Genomic DNA, 18,997 nt, shown 5'->3' on the forward strand with positions numbered 1-18,997 from the left:
ATTTATTTATTTATTTATTTATTTATTTATTTATTTATTTATTTATTTATTTATTTATTTATTTATTTACGTTGACAGCCCCGTGTTCTGCTGCGAACTGCAAAACAGATGAAATGTTTCAGTTCACTAATCACCACTGTTCATTAATTTAGCAATATACAGTTGCTGAGAAACCGGAGACATAATGTACTTGTTTACAACATTTCAAATAAATAAATGAAAAAAATAAAAAAAGATATTCGTGTACGCAAGCAGATGCTGTGTTCAACGTTTACTCACCTCATTCTCTCTCTCTCTCTCTCTCTTCTCTCTCTCTCTGCAGCGATGGAGACAACTCCGCGAAGAGGCCGCTCATCGTCCGCAACGTCGAGACCGGCAAGATGCTCGTCGACTCCCTGCACAAAATTGCGAGGAACGTGAGTGTGCAATTCGTGCCTGACTCCTTTGCTTCTCGTACATCGCTTTTGTTCGTGAAAATCTTGGGGAAAAAAAGGAAAGGAAATACCGCAAGATTACGCATAAATACGACATGTTTTCGTATCGCTTATCGGCGCGTCAAATTTGCTTGTCTCATCACAATCGGATATCAAAGTTCTGGGAAGCGCAATTCTTGCTTTGTTTTTTGTTTTTTTATACTATGATGGACAATGTTATTAGTGCTCGATTTCTTTTACGTTTTTTTTCTCTCTCTCTCTTTTTTTTTTGAAGAAAGGGAAGCCACTTGTGCTTGTTATGTTCTAAAGCATACTATATTAAGGATTTTCGCTAAATTATAAAGCGCGATATGTATACTTCGGCAGAACGGTTACAAAATTGAATAGCGTTATAAAATAAAAAAAACAAAGTTAAGCTAGAGAGCACCCAGAATATTACTTGTGCGAAATACTTTCATAAAATTAACTACAATACGAAAACAGAAAAATGAGGAATAAACGGCAGATTGTCTTAAGCTGCCAACAATATAACGGAAAATATATATAATAAGGGCAGAGAAAGCATGGGAGAAATTATCTTGTATGCCTAACTGGAATATAGAAATAACTCTACGCCTAATGTGGAAGATGTGGATTCGGCTGCCACCTGCATCATTTTTTGTTCTCTTTTATTTCGCTTTTCCTCATTATTTCTACATATTGAATCAAACATAACAATTTATCTTACTTCATTGTAGGTTTTCGTCGTGTGGTTGTAAATAGAGACCGGATTATAGGCAAATGCCTATCTATTCCCGCGGGTCAGAGCATCACTGTTTTGGTGTATGAGTACGAATTATGGGTTAGGAAGTGCTTCAGCGCGGACTTTATAGTGCCCATTTGTGCACTTATTCGTGCCTACATGTGCCTATATTTGCATTTAGCATCCGAAAATGTGATTTTTTTATTGGGAGGGGGGGGGGGGGGGAGATCTTTTTGTTTGGGAAGCATATTCGGTTACTTCCTTTCATAAAACGTGTAGCGGCATCGACAGATGCTGTCGCTAATGGCAGACGCTGTCGCAAAGGGACCTATAGCAGATAAACACCCTTGCGTTGTCAACGTTAGCTTGAGTTTTGGAGGGCCTCTCACCGTATGCCCGACAGTCGCTAGCAATGCCAGATCAAAATATCACCATGAGCTTTCTTCATGCGGCAGTGGACACGCAACTCCATGCCCAACTGCAGGCGGGCATTTGAGGGGGAAAGACGCAGCATTTCTGCAGCATGTAACATAGACTGTAGCTTGAAAACACTGTTGACTATATATTAAAGCGAAACTTTCTATGTCTCAATGATTCGTCCGTGAGCGCCGAAAATGCACTGCAGGAAAGCCAACTTACACAACGAAACTATCTGCGCGTCTGCGCACACAACAGAACAACGGCGCACGACATACGTAGTCGTAGAACGCTACAGTTTACATTCGCAGTTGTACCGATAAGAACAATGGGAACCGCAACGCCACGCTACCCAGACGAACTGTATATATCTGCATTCCATTACTGCGCATCACGCAATGCATTCCCGGCCGTCACCAGTCGGTAGGCCGCGGGTGCAGCGCACGGCAGAAGGAGGCTGCCGTACGCGAACGTATAGCGCGAGCGCGATCGTGCCCGTAAGGCCGATCCCGTGTATCTGCAACGGCAGAGCCTCTGACCGTCTAACACAGCGATCACAAGGCAAGTACTGTGCAAGTGTAGAGTCATACGTGAAAGTGTGAGTGTGTTCGTGTAATCAACAGCTACATGGTCTGAATTAAAGATTATTCAACTTAACGAAATCTGTCTTCATTCAACTTCAACGTCAAAAAACTACAATCCTAAACAAGCAATCAAATCACATATGCATCGCATCGGGTCCGCTCAGCATTTTTTGGGTTCGTTACGTGGTCGTTGGCTTTGGACTTTGATTCAGCTTGCATGGGAGGAAGCTTCGCATTTAAACACCTTTCTTTAAGAAAGGGGCTTTGATTTTGTTCTGTGAGGGAGTTTGACGGAAGCGGGCGAAGTGCACCGGAAGTGACGTCTAGTGTAGGTACCCGGTCCCCTTTTTCGGTGCCTCTCCTCGTTTTGTGGTTTCACAGACACACCAGCTGTGAGCGGTTCATCTAAACTCTGTAATAGATCAGTAATAAACTTCACCCCTCTGAAATACAGTTTACCCTCACTCCGCCCTGCCTTGCTATCTTTACTTCAATAGGTGCGTAAGGAGGCAGATACCCCTGTGCTCCAACTTCTAATAGAAAGAGAAACGCTTTGCGAAGAATGAAGCCACAGCGATGTACAAAAAAAAAGAAGTTTAAGCAAGAGATCTTGTGAGCAGCTCAAGAGTATGAAACGGCAACCGCACCAGTGGCGCACGTTTAAGGCACCCAGCAGCTGTCGAAAGAAACATTGCGCAAAGGTTCTGTATGTCTAAGACATGAAACATTGTTTTTAAGCGAAGCTTTATTGGCTCACTTGTGTCGGGGTCGGTGTACGCAGAAAAACATCACCATCAGCATTGACTCGATCGTCGTCGTCTTCTTCCGCAGCTTGCTGGTTGGCGCCCCTTGGGTTGCGCTCGTGCTCGTGCCCGGCACGCGCTCGTGCCACGGCTTCCGCGTTCGTCGTCGTCTTCTTCCACAGCTGGCTGCGTTGCCGCTCATTATTCCAGCGCAGAATTTCACTTCTGTCATCGTAATGGGGAGGCCGCGTTTGCAGGGGTATGAGTCATCCATTGCCTTACGTGACGGACAGATTTAATTTTGAAACAATATAACTTCGAAGAATCGCAAGCGGCAATGGCGGGCGAATGCTGCTAACCACGCCGCTGATTGCCCGCGCCAGCCAATATATCGCGAAATGAAAAGCGCTTGAATTTCGCATTAGGGAGTATATATCGTAATCGGCGGTGAACTTTTCACAGCGGAGCTTTTAAGGCCTCGCTACGTTGGTCTCGTTGTCGTGCGCAGCATCGCCGAGCTGGGAGAGAGTGAAAGCGGAGCATAGGAGGTGCAGAGAGGGAACAGAGAGTGAGAGAAATAATACAAAAACAAAAAACGTTCTTGGCGAGGGGGATTCGAACCCGGCTACCCATGGTACGAAGGCGAGTGTCATAACCACTGCGCTATACACCCTTTTTTTCAACATAGCAAGTACCAAGCACTGAAGCTTTTTTTCACAGGCTTCCTAAACACAGAGAGAGGGAATTACACACCTACATAAAGATCAGTCTTTGCTGCAGGCGCTTCTGCCACACCTGCCATGTTTTGCTAAACTCATCTTCACCGTCAAGCAGCGAACTTGTGTATGTAAAAGCATGGACCCACTGCGCTATACACACACGTTTGCTGAACATGAATTAATGGGAACCATAGTGTTGAATTGTAACACCACCTTGTATGGGCGAGAGAAAGAGAAAATGAGAGCTAGAGAGAGAAAGAAAGAAAGAGAGAGAAAGAAAACAATGTAAACTTTCTTGGCGAGCCGGGATTTGAACCCGGGTACTCACGGTCCGAAGGCGAGCGTCATACCCACGACGCTATACACCCACGCTTGCAGGCAGACAGACAGCCATGAACTTTATTTGGTCCTGAGGAAGTACGTGGGGACCCGCTGTGGGAAGTCCGTAGTAGTCGCTGGGCGCGTCCACGTAGGGGCAGGAAGACCGTGGTCCTTCGCCCTTTCGCAGGCCCTCTGGACAGCCTGGAGTTGGACTGAGAGTACGCTGCTTTTAAGGGCATTGTCCCAGTCAGCTTTTTTGTTTAACGGTGCGTTACGTAACGCAGGGCATTGCCAAAGCATGTGAGACAATGTACAGAAATGCACGCCACAATCTGGACAGTGTGGTTCTATATTTGGGGCGATGCGACCTAGAAAGCCCCTCGAAGGAAAGGACCCCGTTTGGAGCAGTCTAAAAATCGACGATTGAGACCTGTTAAGCTTAGGATGCGGTAGTGGAAAACTCCTCCACCGCTGTTTCATCAGATTTCACAAGCGTAGAACTGGCTTAATTTTTTTTTATTTCATCGCAACCCCTGAGGTTTACAAACGTTTGTCACCAATAGTGCGTGACTCGAGCCGTGAAAATCTTTCTGCTTTAATTACGCTATGGGTAATACTTACAGACATTGGAATATCTAAGCTTGATTTGTCCTTGTTTTCTCAATTTTATTTTATTTGCTTTTTTTCTTTTTGTCCTCGTCACGTAATTTCAATTACTACCTATGAAGTATAAAACCCTGAAAGTAGCAGAGTTCACATCTTCATCTTTCATTAATCTCTCGGGGCGCTTAATAACTCTCCTCCACCTGTTTCTTTCAGAACACTGTTTGATGAGAAACAAATAAAAAAGGTGGCGTAAGCTAGTATCACCATTCCCCTAGAGAATGTAAGCACCCAGTACAGTGATTGTTCTGTTTCTTTATTTTTTATCTCTTTAATACTCGTACGATCGTTTCTACTGGCAAAAGGGAACATTTCGATTCGTTAAAACCACGTGTCGTTGTAGCCAGCGCGCTCACCCTTTAATGCTTCCCGGCATTTATTCAACGACTGCCATCGGAAAATAAGCGCTTCTATCCCCCCTCCTCCCCCCCAACCTCTTTACCCCACGTGGCCGTTAACAAAGGACGTTCGGCTAATGCCGCAATCTCGTGCTCCGTCACGCCGCAAACATAAAGAGTTAAAAAGAACAAGGCATGGTGAATGTCGTTGGATGAGAAGGGACGCAAAAGAAAGTGCGGCATACGATTTGCTCGCACGCACATACGTGCGAGCGCGATTGCGCATACACTCAAACCTGCACGAACACACAAACACGTGCTCACACACACACGCATGTACACATGCACATACGCACACACACAGACATATACACATGCGCACGTAGGCACACACGTACCGCACGCATACGCATGTACAAACACACGCACATGCACGCACGAAAGAAAAAAAAAACGATAAAGAAAAGATAGCCGCACGCGAAATTGCAGCAAAACCTGAAAGCGACACCACAGTTCCGGAGGATGTTGGGGCGTCTCGTCTCGTTAGGGGGCGCCGTCGCGTTTCCTGGCCCACTCGGAATGAAAGCGGAATGAAAGTATGTGTAATGTGAACGCGGGGACCACATTACTCGCCGTTGAAAGTGCTCTGTCTTGAGTTTGTGCAGTGGCAAGAAACGATAAACAGAATACTGGGGAAAAAAGTCGAGCAGATTTCTGCAGTCTGACCTCGTTGCTCAAGTTTTTTTCCCAGACGTGCGCTCAAAAATCAACGAAACCACTGCGAACGAAGCGCCCTGACACGACGTGTTTTCTTTTCTTTATCTTTCCTTTTCTTGATTTTGATCTGTTCTTTGGGCGCTGCCCACTTGGAACACGTGAAGAGCCGCCATTAATAACCGTAATAGGCAAGGATGAGTATCAACATCGGATAGTGCAAGTAATTCTTGGGTGAAATTTAAAAAAAAATGGGAGGATAAATAAAACTGTTTCAGACATTTCTCGTTAATTCATGTGGGGCAGCTTGCTTTTCTTCTAGTTAACTTCGTTTTCAAGGATGCCCTTTTATGCCAGCTGCCATTTTCTTTCTCCTGATTCTTTTATATTTGCAGTGGAAACAATCACTCTTCTATTTTTCTTTTTCAACAGTATACTCGTACTTCGCGTTTCTTGTTAACATACTCTTGTTGAGTTGCCTGGGCACTTTCATTTAACTTGGAATCAAGTGGGATCTGCGTGGGTTTTGAAGCAGGTATTAACTACGGCTTGCTACCGCTCTGAGTGTAATAGCTTTTTTTTTAACTGCGCCATTTTTTTAAGTTGCCTGTGGTAAATAGCACAATTACAACCCTTGATTAAACCATAACCTTTACCAGAAATCCAAATGCTTAATTAAATAATTACCATAATTGCGCTAATTCTCTTTATAACTAATTAATTTATTACACATATATCAATCTATGAATTGTAGCTAGATAGTTTGCAAAGCGAATTGGACTTGGAACGGACTTGGAACGGATTCTAAGGATGGCACCGGTTTCGAGATATGCGCCTTCAACGTTGTGGCTAATGCGCCCTGCTGTTCCACTTCCTTTTTATAAAAAAAAAAAAAAAAAAACGTTGTTTTATGCATTGAAGTTTTATGCACCTCCTTCAAACATAGGTATACAAACAAAGAGAGAGATAGAGTGCGTGATGAATTCTTTGTCTTTCTGTTTGTATGCGTATTTCCACTTTGCACGCATATTTGACCACAAATTTGGTTTTCATTCAAATTGGGATGTCTTGAACGATTCCAAAGAGAGAGAGGAAGAGACCCTCAATGTGTAGCTGACCTGAACATCGAGATAATTGTACGCTCAGATTAGCTGCGTTTGATTAGGTTCCATTCAGCGCTTTTGGATTTGAGTGAGGTGTGAAATGATAGATTAGACCGGACAAGCAACCGCCAGGAACAATGTAACGGTGGCTCCGCAGCGTCAGTACGCATAGTACCACGGCAGGAGTGACGACACACCGCAGCAGCTGTTTTCGCACCCGGCACTTGCTAACTTTGACCAGTGGTCGCGGCGAAGGAAAGCATAAAAAGAAAGAACGGGCCGCCGTGCAAATATGTGTTTTAAAAGTATAAACTTTCGGAAACGGGATGAATACATAGAGAGGGTAAAAAGAGTAATCCATTACTATTTTCCTTGCATAGGTGTTCTTCTTCCTTTTCATTTTTGAGGCTTTATAACAGCCATTCTCAAATGTCTACCGGGTGTTAGCGCACGGAATAACGCTTTCGCTCAAAAAAGCTGCTGGCTATCAAGTTACACCGGCAATCTGTGCGGTCAATTTTCTTTGTAATGTTCAGCGCGTGTCGTCATGAATATTTTAGACCTTGAAAGCGGATCAGGGTTAGCGGAGTGTATGCGCTTCGGTTTTTCGCCTAAAGGCAAGCGCATATTTGGCGCCATCTAATGAAACCACGCCGTCAGGAGTCGTCAATCTAGAGCCCACTAACGTTTTGACTTGGAACCAGAGAACAATAACTAATAACCGTTATAAGTATTTATGGCGGCGTTTTATTTCAGTGATCTTGTCTTTATATTTCGTTTTCTTCGAGCTGCCATTTCCTGCTCAGTGTTTGCAAAAGCCTACAAGAGCTTGCGTCCTCGTGGTAGATTGATCGCCGCGATTGGTAGGTTCTACTTTTTTTTTTTTTTTTTACGCGTTAAGCACGCGTGGCTCATATTGCGAGCAGGCATTTCTCGATAATGCCCGTCCTGGGCGCGTGATCACGCATAACGCGCTCGCCTTATGCTAACCGTGGTGCATGTCGCATAGTCCCAGTGACTTATACGTCCCTGTGTTTAAATATTTGTTTAATATTTGTAGTGTCTTAAGCGAGGGCGTACGGATTTAAACGAAAGAGAAACACAGAGAAGAATTGAGCAAGCTCAAGGGGCAACAAAGCTGCCGATTATCTTAGCTTTTGTTCTCGCTCGCTTTGGTCGAGAAAAAAAAAATGGAAAGTTGCGACTATAGGAAAACGACAGCGTCGATTAATAGCGTAGAACAAAATGTGCAGAGCTTGGCGAACTATTCTAGATGGCTGTTGCTCGGCGAAACTGGAGTCATGAGCAATAATTTTAATCCTGCAGATCACTTCGGATAAAATGTAGCTTTGGTGTTTTTTTTTTTATTTCTTTCTCTCTCTCGCTCTCTTTTTCTCCTTTCTCGCGGTTTGGCGCGTCTGCTCGGTCAGTTTCTCGCCCGTGCAATGTGGGCCGATCTCTGAGGCAGTTCAGTAGTAAACAGTGCTGATCCCGGATATACTGTAATCCACGATCTCGAAGGTCGCGTGGCTGGGGGTCCCCGCGTGCTGCCATCTTGCCGGGAAGGCGCGTAATCGGTATGCTGCAAAACGAGGCGCTGGAGATCAACAGTTTTACAGCATTTAATTACTCGTTTAACGAAGACTTCACTTCGGATTGATTCCTAAGTTGGACCTGAATGATTTCTTTCCACCTCAAGTTTCGTTCGTGCTAAGCATTAATCGATTTGGGTCAACGACCGAATACAAGAAGAAGGAGCCGAAGCTATACTTATCCGCATACTTCGGCGCTCCGTTGACATCTGCCTATATTACCGCCGTTTTTAGCTCTTGCCAACGTGCGGGGTGCCGTCAATCGCGAAGCGCTACTATCGCAACTGTCACCTCTCGTTTCTTTCTCTCTTCTCTTTCTTTCTCTCATTTTTTTTTTATATGACAACATCGCAACAGCACGATGGCGAATAGGTCGTAAGAGATGTTTTCGGGGCAACTTCCGTTCAGATCTTGCGCCTGTCCAGTTTAACTGATGGCGAGCCGCATCTCCATTTATCCACCGCCCTCGCCCCGTTACTCGGTCCTAAACACGCCCGCACGTATACTTCGCACGAAAAGGCAGGGACCATTCAGCATTCTCTGTATATACACGAACCAGCTGAATCGTCCCCCCCTCTCTCTTACACGCTTACACATAACAAGCAAAACAAGCTCGAATGGGACAAAAGCGAAAGAGAACCACCGCGCGAGCACATATATACTGATGCCCCAGAGCAGGCCGGCATGCAACTCGCCTCGATCCCTAGCCCGCGCGCCATTTATCAAAAGCCGCGGCGGACCACGCTCGCTCACTCAGTGTGGGCCGGCCCCATTTGGCCTCCAGCACGGGCGACGCTGACCACCGCGCTGTCCTCTGTCATAGTCCACGTCGCATGCGTGACGCGTGTCAGCTTGGACTCTCTTCTCCGCGACTGCAGTATAGCGCGGGAGAAGAAAAAAAGGTTAAGGGCAAAAGGGGACAAAAGGAAAGCCTAAAATGAAACAAATGAGGAGGGGAGGAGTGGCAGGTGGAGCCTCCAGTAGCACACAACTCCGGCCCGAGGATGTCGCCGACAAGAGAGAAGCGGCCTTTTGTTTCTATTTTTTTTTTCACGTCTTTTCCGTTTCGAAGCGATGTAGGCAGAGAAAGATGGACAGCGACTAGGAAACGGGCGTGAGGGAGGACATTCGTCGAGTGCCCTGCTCAAATGGGACCCGTTTTTTTTTTTTTTTTCCTTTCTCCCACCTACATACCTTTATTTATGTTTTTTTACATGTGTTTCTTTTTCCCATTCTCGCAGCCGCTTCCGTGTTCGAGCACCATCTGCCAGGGTTCGCTGATGTGCGGCCCGGTGCGGCGGAACGGCAAGGATCCTCGGTCCAAAGAAGAGGTGCTGCAGCATGCCAGGGAGTTCCTGGACCAGTTCTACACGAGCATCAAGAGGTATATTGCTGTTGTTTGGGCTGGTATAGGTCCTGGACCGGAAAAGGCAAGACGCCGGGGTGGGATGAGAAAAGTGGGTGGAGTGGCGATGGTTTCAATGGTAGCTTGCACTTTCCGGTGTTAACTAGTTAACTATACCAGACTCTTGTAGATTAGGCTGTAGGTTAACGGCCTAGTCAGCCTTGAGTCCGAGACGCTATATTTACTTGTTTTGTAGAATAGGCTACGACACACAGATATGGGAAGCGGTTAAGTTGTACTTTTACATTGCACTTAGCCTCCGCAGAGGGTCCTGTTCTGACGAACGAAGAATATGTAAGAAACAGTGGAAAGAGGGCAATTAGTAGGAGTCCCTTAATTTACTTCATTCACGGAGAACGTCGACTAGCAGTATATATATATATATATATATATATATATATATATATATATACATACTGCTAGTCGACGTTCTCCGTGCTTAAAGTAGTTCCTGCCCTGTCCTTCAATTTCCTTCGCTTGTGCGACGGCTTTGTGCCACCTCTAGATAAATGTCCGGACGGCATGTTTGCTAAGCTCGCAATCTTCGTTTCTGATACCGGATAAGAATGGTAATGCTTAGGAGGAAATATTTAGCATTCCACTTTCTCAGAGTAGTAGCGCCAGAACGCGTTAATTACATGAGCTTTATGGCTTGGCAACAAATAACATTATTGCACTTTGCTTTTGCAAGTAGCAAATAACGATACTGCATTTGGATTTCAACATTTCTACTTTCTACAGGGTGGCCAATGAGCATTTCCTTTATTTTTTTTTCTAAGCCTGAGAAGTGCTATGGCTTCACCCATTATGAAGTTTCCTTTTTCGTTTACTTATTTATAGTAGCTGCACAAGAGCGCAGGGCACACATAAGCGGGCTTTCTTTATCGCTACACTGATTTGCTGCTGCCAAATGTTCTGAGAAACACATACTGCTGCAAAAGCTCATTCTATTTGCGGCCACTACAATTACCTCAGTTGGTAGCTAGAATGACTACCCAGGAATGACTATTGTGGCATGCACATTTTTTTTCCTGCTTTCTTTTTCTATGAACACTATTGTGGCTTCGCTCTATATCCAGATAAATGCCGCGCTTACTTTTGTTCTTGAAAGCTGCAAGTCCTCATGAAACTTTGTGAACAGCTCTAGCATGTTTGTTCACGTCCGTGAGTGCATAGCACCTCTGTGTGTGTTTTCTTTTTGTGCTCATCGCGTGTGTTAAATTTCTCGCCCAACGCCTAAAGTAGCATGTCAGGCCGTCCGCCCAGGAAGAGATCTCCGGCATTGCATTAAAGTCGGCATCTGTCTCTCTCTCTCTGCCACTCTACTTTTCACAATTGTGTAATCCTCTCACTAATTTCTGCACAACATCTTTTTGTGAATCGCTCTGGTGTTCATTGTCTCGAACTTCACGCAGGTTCCACTCCAAGGCCCACGAGAAGCGCTGGGCGGAGGTGGAGCGCCAGGTGCAGGCGCGTGGCACCTACGACCTCACCGAGACGGAGCTCGTGTTCGGAGCCAAGCTTGCCTGGAGGAACTCGGCCAGATGCATCGGCAGGATACAGTGGTCGAAGCTGCAAGTACGCAGCCAAAACCTTTGTCTATAGGGTTGTTTTATGGCGAAACTGTTAAGCGCAGTTCCGCAACGTGCTTCGCCGTCGGTGAAGGGCGGCGTGCGACGGTGTGGTCGATGTGAAGTGTCAATCGAAGAACAGCCAGCAGCACCACCTGCGCTGGAGTCCCGATTTATTTGCTTTGAAGCGTAATTATCACGAAATGAATTATCACCCAAGTGTAGCGCGAAGCTATACAACAGAAAACCGTACGGGTTTCTTAAAAAGCGAGCTTCGCAGTTGAAGAAAAATTTGTCCTGGTCTGGGGCATCGAACCCCACACTGACGCCTTTCTGCGGGCAGTCGCTCTACCATCTGAGCTAACCAGGAGGCTAGCTGCGTGAGGGCGAATTAATCGACAACTCGAAACACACAGACGCTGAATATAAGTTCCGCGGAATCCCGCAAAGTGAATACCGCGAGCCGTCTAAGTCCTCGACGTCGCGTGCTTCCGCAAAACTGATTTGGTACAGTAATTATCAATGATCCTAAAATAAATGTTGCATTGCGTACACCTCACTCGAATAGACAACTTGTTTGCGTGGTTTCGTACTTAATTTCTTGTTTCTTTTTATTCTTCCCGTCACGTTTTAATGGCTCCCCGTTGGAGGTGTCCTTGTACGGTTGCGGCGGCGAACGCTGTGCTTTGTGTTCCGCAAAGCAGCTTGAATGGGAGCCCCAAAGCGGCCGTATGACCAGGACTTCGGTGAAGTAAACAGGCCCTGTAGTACTTCCAATGAAGTGTGTGAGATCTGGCTTTTATACCGCTTCGCTATCTTTGATGTAGCAGTTGCTGGGATTTGCATACATCGCGCTTGGGCCTTATATATACTGTAGTGAATAACTCAACGTGTAATCGTGTAATAACTAAACGTGAAACTGAACACATAACCAGCGGCTCCTCTTTGGCTACATCGCTGAGTCGCATTGCCTATTGCGCGGTGTCGTAGTAAGCGATTAGCCAGGCGCTGCGATGCATTATGCATCACAAGCCGCTTGGCGGCTTTGTGAATTTTAACTCCTGAAGTTGACAGTGGTTGTTGTTGTTGTTGTTGTTGTTGTTGTTGTTGATGATGATGATGATGATGATTTATTATAATGCGAAAGAGTTGTCGACCTAAGAAGGTTAAAGTTTTAGGCAAGTAGTTGATAAATTAAGAGATCCGTGAGGCCCTATTATAGCATTCCGAACAGTAGGAGTGACGACACATTTAACGATACATGCCCAAAGAAAGCTGTCTATAATCAGTTGCCGACGGTGGGCGTCACAAACGCACATACGAGCGCACTGCTACTGCGCTCTTGACAAGCGTGCCGGCGAGTGTGCTTGAAAGTGATTCACCGGAACCGAGTCACGCCGAGGAAGTTGTCACTTATCTCTGTGCGGGATTCCGACTTGTGATAAAAAAAATTATGCCTGGTGAATTTATTTGTTTTTTTTCTGTTTTTTTTTTTTTGTCACTCCAGGTATTCGACGCACGACACTGCTACACTGCAAGGGACATGTACGAAGCCATCTGCGCTCACCTCAAGTACAGCACGAACAAAGGAAACATCAGGTAGGACGACGTCTGTTCGCATCGTACTCTTGCCATGGCTCGGTTGCATTGCTTACACGCAAAGTGTCGCTTACTACAGAAGCTACATATGCGAAGCTCTCTAGTGAGTTGAGCTGCACTTAGATCCATTCCTTTTACCATAGCCGCCTACATTTCTCAATGCCTGCCCAGTCGCTCCGCAATGCATGGTAGTTATTGTCCCACTGCGGCGCCACCACAATATACCAGTCATTTGATCCCTGTTGTTGTTAGACCATGGACAACTTAAGTTGGGCGCTGCTGCCGCTTTGTGCCTGATTTGCCCGATCTCTACCTTCTACACCTGGTGCGATCACGTGCCAGAAAATATGTTGACGTGACCCTAACTATGCCTCGATAAACTGTGACCAAGTACAGGGAAAGTGGCGCCCTCTCAGTGACCCTCTATATATCGTCGCTGAGCTGGCATAGAAAAAAATATGGCCATGCCTTTACCGACTTCCCCAAATAGATCTCGATAAATTATTTAAATATATTATTATTCTCTTTATCCACACACTTGTGCGAAAAGTGAGAAGTTGCAACCTCGGGTCTTGGGATGGTTGCGCGCTATATTATATAGTTATACTTCTGGTGCACTGTGTTACGTAGGATAGAACGTTCACACTAAGCAACACGAGAACTTTTTCGCAGACTGCGTGACAGTGCCCGCAGAAACAGTTCTGTTTCGTGTGCGTGTGTGATTTTCTTTTCTTTCCTTCCCTTTTTTTTATTCTTTATTTTTACTTATTTTTATCTCCCTCTCCTTTCGCATCCCTTTACCCCTCCCCCGGTACAGGGTAGCCAACCGGAGATAACCTCTGGTTAACCTCCCTGTCTTTCCTTTACCTTTCTCTCTCTCTCTCTCTCTCTCTCTCTCTGGTGCACCCCTGCTGCGATACCGGAGAACGTTGACGTTTCTCTGTCTCGATTTTGTCTTTATTATTTTCCTTCAGTCATTACTTTCCTGTTTCTCTGGCGCAGCCTTCTCTGGCTCTTTTGCCACAGCAGGGCTGGTCATTTGTTAACTATTTCTATATTTTACTTGCAACTTTTCAGAAATGTTCAAAATATATAACGAGCATACAAAGTAACTAATTGACCAAATCGCATAGAAGCATATTCGATTCATTGCTTCAAATATTCGCGCGCACATAGCAGGGTGCTGTACAGCCTGCGCTTCCTCTTCGTCATGTCTCTTCCGGGAACTCCACCAAGTTTATTACTTACACAAACATGCGCAGTCAAAGCACCACAGAAACTAGCTCGGTCACCGTGTGGCGCATGTTTCGGGAAAAGTTGCCAGGTTGCAAGGACTGACATACGTGCAACTGTGCTCTCATCGCCTCACACCAGACAGTTTTTCACCTTCTGCGCTAAGCCAAGGAAATAAACGCTGTAGCCTAGCGCATAAGCACAGAGACAGGTCACAAGATGGAGGTCAAAACAGCGAGCTTCGTTAGACCTTCCGCCACTACGTTTGTAAGATGTGCGTACCATCCATCCATCCATCCATCCGTACACATACATACATACATACATACATACATACATACATACATACATACATACATACATACATACATACATACATACATACACACACACACACACACACACACACACACACACACACACACACACACACACACACACATACATACATACATACATACATACATACATACATACATACATACATACATACATACATACATACATACATACATACATACATGCATACGTACATACATACATACATACATACATGCATACGTACATGCATACGTACATACATACATACATACATACATACGTACATACATACATACATACATACATACATACATACATACATACATACATACATACATACATACATACATACATACATGCATACGTACATACATACATACATACATACATACATGCATACGTACATGCATACGTACATACATACATACATACATACATACATACATACATACATACATACATACATACATACATACATACATACATACATACGTACATACATACATACATACATACATACATACATGCATACGTACATGCATACGTACATACATACATACATACATACATACATACATACATACATACATACATACATACATACATACATACATACATACATACATACATACATACATACATACATACATCGAGAATGCCGTCATGTAAGCGCTACCCCATTCACAACGGCTGTTACATAAGCGTGTTGTGTAACATCCGCAGGTCTGCCATCACCATCTTCCCGCCGCGTACGGACGGCCACCATGACTACAAGGTGTGGAACGCGCAGCTGATACAGTTCGCCGGACACAAGCAGCCCGACGGTAGCGTCATCGGCGATCCGGCCTCCGTAGAGCTCACAGAGGTCGGTACTGCTTGTACTGCGATTCAGATCGAATGCGTCTCTGTACGTCAAGGCGCAGTGTAAAAAAAAAAAAATTAATGATTTCTAACACCCGTGTCACACGACCACCTTTCATCGCGATCAAACCCGATACGGTTCGAAATTCTCGACTGTGATTGGCTCCCTCGCGCAGCTTGCGTAAAGGAGCCAATCACGACAAAAAATTCGGTCTGGATCGGGCTTGATCGCGATCAAAAGTGCGCCGTGACACCCGTATAAGATATTTGCGTCGAACGACCATCTGGTCCTGAGCAGAACGTAACAAGTCTCTTGTTAATTCTTCTTAATTAACTTCTTGTTAATTAAGGCTGACTTAGAATATGTAATATGTAGTTGCCAACTTAGGTTGGTGTCTAAGGTTACACCAAATATTTATTAGAATTTATCTGCTCAGTTGGAATATTTATAAAGTTGCAGCCACTAATTTTGGCCAGTGTAAGTGGCTGAAACAATTGCATATATTTAGGCATCACTATAACGCCCGACCTTCGATAGAATGAGCATGTATCGAAAACTGCGAAGAAGCCAATGAAGAAGAAGCTTGCCTATTTAAGGCGGACTCTACGGCACACCCCACAGGAAGTAAAGTCAATAGCTCACAAAACATTAATTCGTCCTATTATGGAGTATACATGGATCAATTGTTAGGTACTCATATACGCAGGAAAACGTTAAGAAACTAAAGGCTGTACAATATCAAGCATCTAGATTTACACACAACTCCGATTTACACACAGTAGGCATAGATACGTGAACTTCTTGTTAATTAAGACTGACTTAAATTCTTTGCAGACATGATGGCAACGAAGTAGACTAATATACATGTATTCATTGTTTCACGATAAATTAAGTATAAATTTTAAAAATACATATAGCCACAATATCGCATCTGCTTAAAAATTGAAAGATTCTTTGTGCCAAACTGAGGCATTCAATAATTCTTTTTTCCCCATAAATATGGTTCATAAATGAAATAGGCTCCGAACCAGTGTTGTGGAAATTCCAACATCAGATTTCCTTACAGATGCCCTAAAAGTGTACTTATAAAATTCCGCTGTCTGTATGTTAAATTATTGATGTGTTCACTATTCAGATCACGTTTGTTTTCGGTTGCAGTTCTCTTTTCTTCTCATGTTGCTACGTCTGAAACTTCAGCATTTTTTTAACACGAAAGTGTTTTATTCCGGGGTCCACCAAGACTTCACTGACGTATTTCCGTCACGGAAATACGTCATAGAACATAATACAAAGAAAGAAACCAGAAGAAAAAGTTCCACAAACATGCAAAATTTGGGAATCGAACCCACGACCTCTCGGTCCGCGACGATAGATCGCCGAGCGTTTAACCCATTGCGCCACAAACGCATTCGCAGAGAGCTACACAGACGCGCCTTATATATCTAACACTCCTCCGTGTACCCGCGCTCTTGCTCGGGGCGGTGCCGCCGCCTATGAGCAGAAAAGAGAAGTACTGCATTATGACACTAAAGCCCGGGATACATGGAGCGAACTTTCTCGACGAACTTCACGCGTCAAGTAACGACGCGGCGACACGACGCAGGATGTTTGCTGTGTTGCAATACATGCGGCGAACGCCGCCGCGCGTTGGCCGCCGTGTTGGCGGCGGTCCCGGCCGCCCGCTTCGAACTGAATTTGGCGTTGTCCTTGTAGAATTCACTTAGTTGGAAGCAAATGACTGCGTAAACGGCTTTCGCTTAGTCTCAGGCCGCTTCGACGACAGAGTATTATGGATAACCTTGAGTAGTTTTCGAGATCGCTTCTCGTTTCGAACGCGTCTAAGCCTAGCGAAAGAAATATCCGATGCCAACGCCATCTATCGGGGAAGTCGGGAGATAGGCATGACGACAGCATGTGGCCTCTGAGATCAGAAGATTTCTGTTGAAGGTTGTTGTAGAGAGCTTGCACTGCTTGTCTGTTTCCTCGCAGATCAGCGGATAGGGGATGTACAAATACAACGCGATTCCTGAGAGATCATACTAGGAACTACTCAATCGGTGCAGAGACATGCAGACACGGCAACACCAACGCGATTGCAGACGACGCGAAAAGGCGCGCGCGCGCGAAACACCAGCATGCATTGCGACCGGAACTAGTGCCTCCTGATTGGCTGTCGTCCACCGCTGCGCGCTAGACGCTTCCGGCGGCGGCGTTCGCCCGACGAAAATGTTTGGACAGGCAGATCGGCTGCGGACGGCAAATTTCTTGACGCCGGCCGTCGGACGTTCGCCGCCCGACGAAGTTCTTCGCTCGGACGCCGGTTATTCGCTCCATGTATTCCGGCCTTAACGCGCACCGACAGTGAACGCTTCGGTGGTCTCAGTACTACGACGCCTCGATGCCAGCATTCGAAGGGACGCTGGCATCAAGAAGCACTACCAACGCCACCTAGGTGGCGTTCACCGTACTCAGCACAGCGGAGCGTGGCCTCCGCAATTAGCTCTGAAAATGTTTCTGAAGTTGATCGCGGAGGCTGCAATTACGACGCGCTGTACGCGCTGATTTGACTCGGTGACGATTCAGTTACGTGCTTTGTCTTGCGCGTTGTATTAGTGTGTCAGTTACGTGCTTCGTCTTTCGCGTTGTGCTAGCGTGTGCAGCGTAGTGCAGCTTCCATATGCACGACGGTTGCTCATGGTCATCGACGTTGGTAGTCGTGATGGAGGAGACGTGCCACCAGGCGTCAGCGTGGGTGCATCAACGCCTAAGGGCGCTTTAGCCACAAAACACCAATAGACATTATATATCAATGTGCAATAAACATTACACTACTTCTGTGAAGACACGTTTCACTTTCGTGTTCTATACCGATTCCTATATAAGAGGGATCAACCACATTTTTAACACGAAAGTGTTTTATTCCGGGGTCCACCAAGACTTCACTGACGTATTTCCGTCACGGAAATACGTCATAGAACATAATACAAAGAAAGAAACCAGAAGAAAAAGTTCCACAAACATGCAAAATTTGGGAATCGAACCCACGACCTCTCGGTCCGCGACGATAGATCGCCGAGCGTTTAACCCATTGCGCCACAAACGCATTCGCAGAGAGCTACACAGACGCGCCTTATATATCTAACACTCCTCCGTGTACCCGCGCTCTTGCTCGGGGCGGTGCCGCCGCCTATGAGCAGAAAAGAGAAGTACTGCATTATGACACTAAAGCCCGGGATACATGGAGCGAACTTTCTCGACGAACTTCACGCGTCAAGTAACGACGCGGCGACACGACGCAGGATGTTTGCTGTGTTGCAATACATGCGGCGAACGCCGCCGCGCGTTTCCGCCGTGTTGGCGGCGGTCCCGGCCGCCCGCTTCGAACTGAATTTGGCGTTGTCCTTGTAGAATTCACTTAGTTGGAAGCAAATGACTGCGTAAACGGCTTTCGCTTAGTCTCAGGCCGCTTCGACGACAGAGTATTATGGATAACCTTGAGTAGTTTTCGAGATCGCTTCTCGTTTCGAACGCGTCTAAGCCTAGCGAAAGAAATATCCGATGCCAACGCCATCTATCGGGGAAGTCGGGAGATAGGCATGACGACAGCATGTGGCCTCTGAGATCAGAAGATTTCTG

At 45.6% G+C, this 18,997-nt stretch overlaps 1 protein-coding gene and 1 long non-coding RNA gene across 5 annotated transcripts in view; both read left to right on the plus strand.

Annotated features, from left to right (window-relative positions):
* Window positions 1-18,997, plus strand: part of LOC125944084 (uncharacterized) — a 465,938-nt gene that overhangs the window by 344,014 nt on the left and 102,927 nt on the right. The gene's annotated exons all lie outside the window — the stretch shown is intronic.
* The window catches only part of LOC119446119 (nitric oxide synthase-like protein), a 407,352-nt gene that overhangs the window by 285,428 nt on the left and 102,927 nt on the right, over window positions 1-18,997 (plus strand). For all 4 annotated transcript variants that reach the window (XM_049663915.1, XM_049663916.1, XM_049663917.1 and 1 more), the window contains exons 2-6: window positions 323-416; window positions 9,612-9,754; window positions 11,191-11,353; window positions 12,854-12,945; window positions 15,223-15,364. In XM_049663915.1, coding sequence (XP_049519872.1) covers window positions 323-416; window positions 9,612-9,754; window positions 11,191-11,353; window positions 12,854-12,945; window positions 15,223-15,364 — 634 coding nt within the window. The remainder of the gene's footprint in view (window positions 1-322; window positions 417-9,611; window positions 9,755-11,190; window positions 11,354-12,853; window positions 12,946-15,222; window positions 15,365-18,997) is intronic.

Source organism: Dermacentor silvarum, chromosome 3, assembly GCF_013339745.2.
Source record: "Dermacentor silvarum isolate Dsil-2018 chromosome 3, BIME_Dsil_1.4, whole genome shotgun sequence".
NCBI lineage: Eukaryota > Metazoa > Arthropoda > Arachnida > Ixodida > Ixodidae > Dermacentor > Dermacentor silvarum.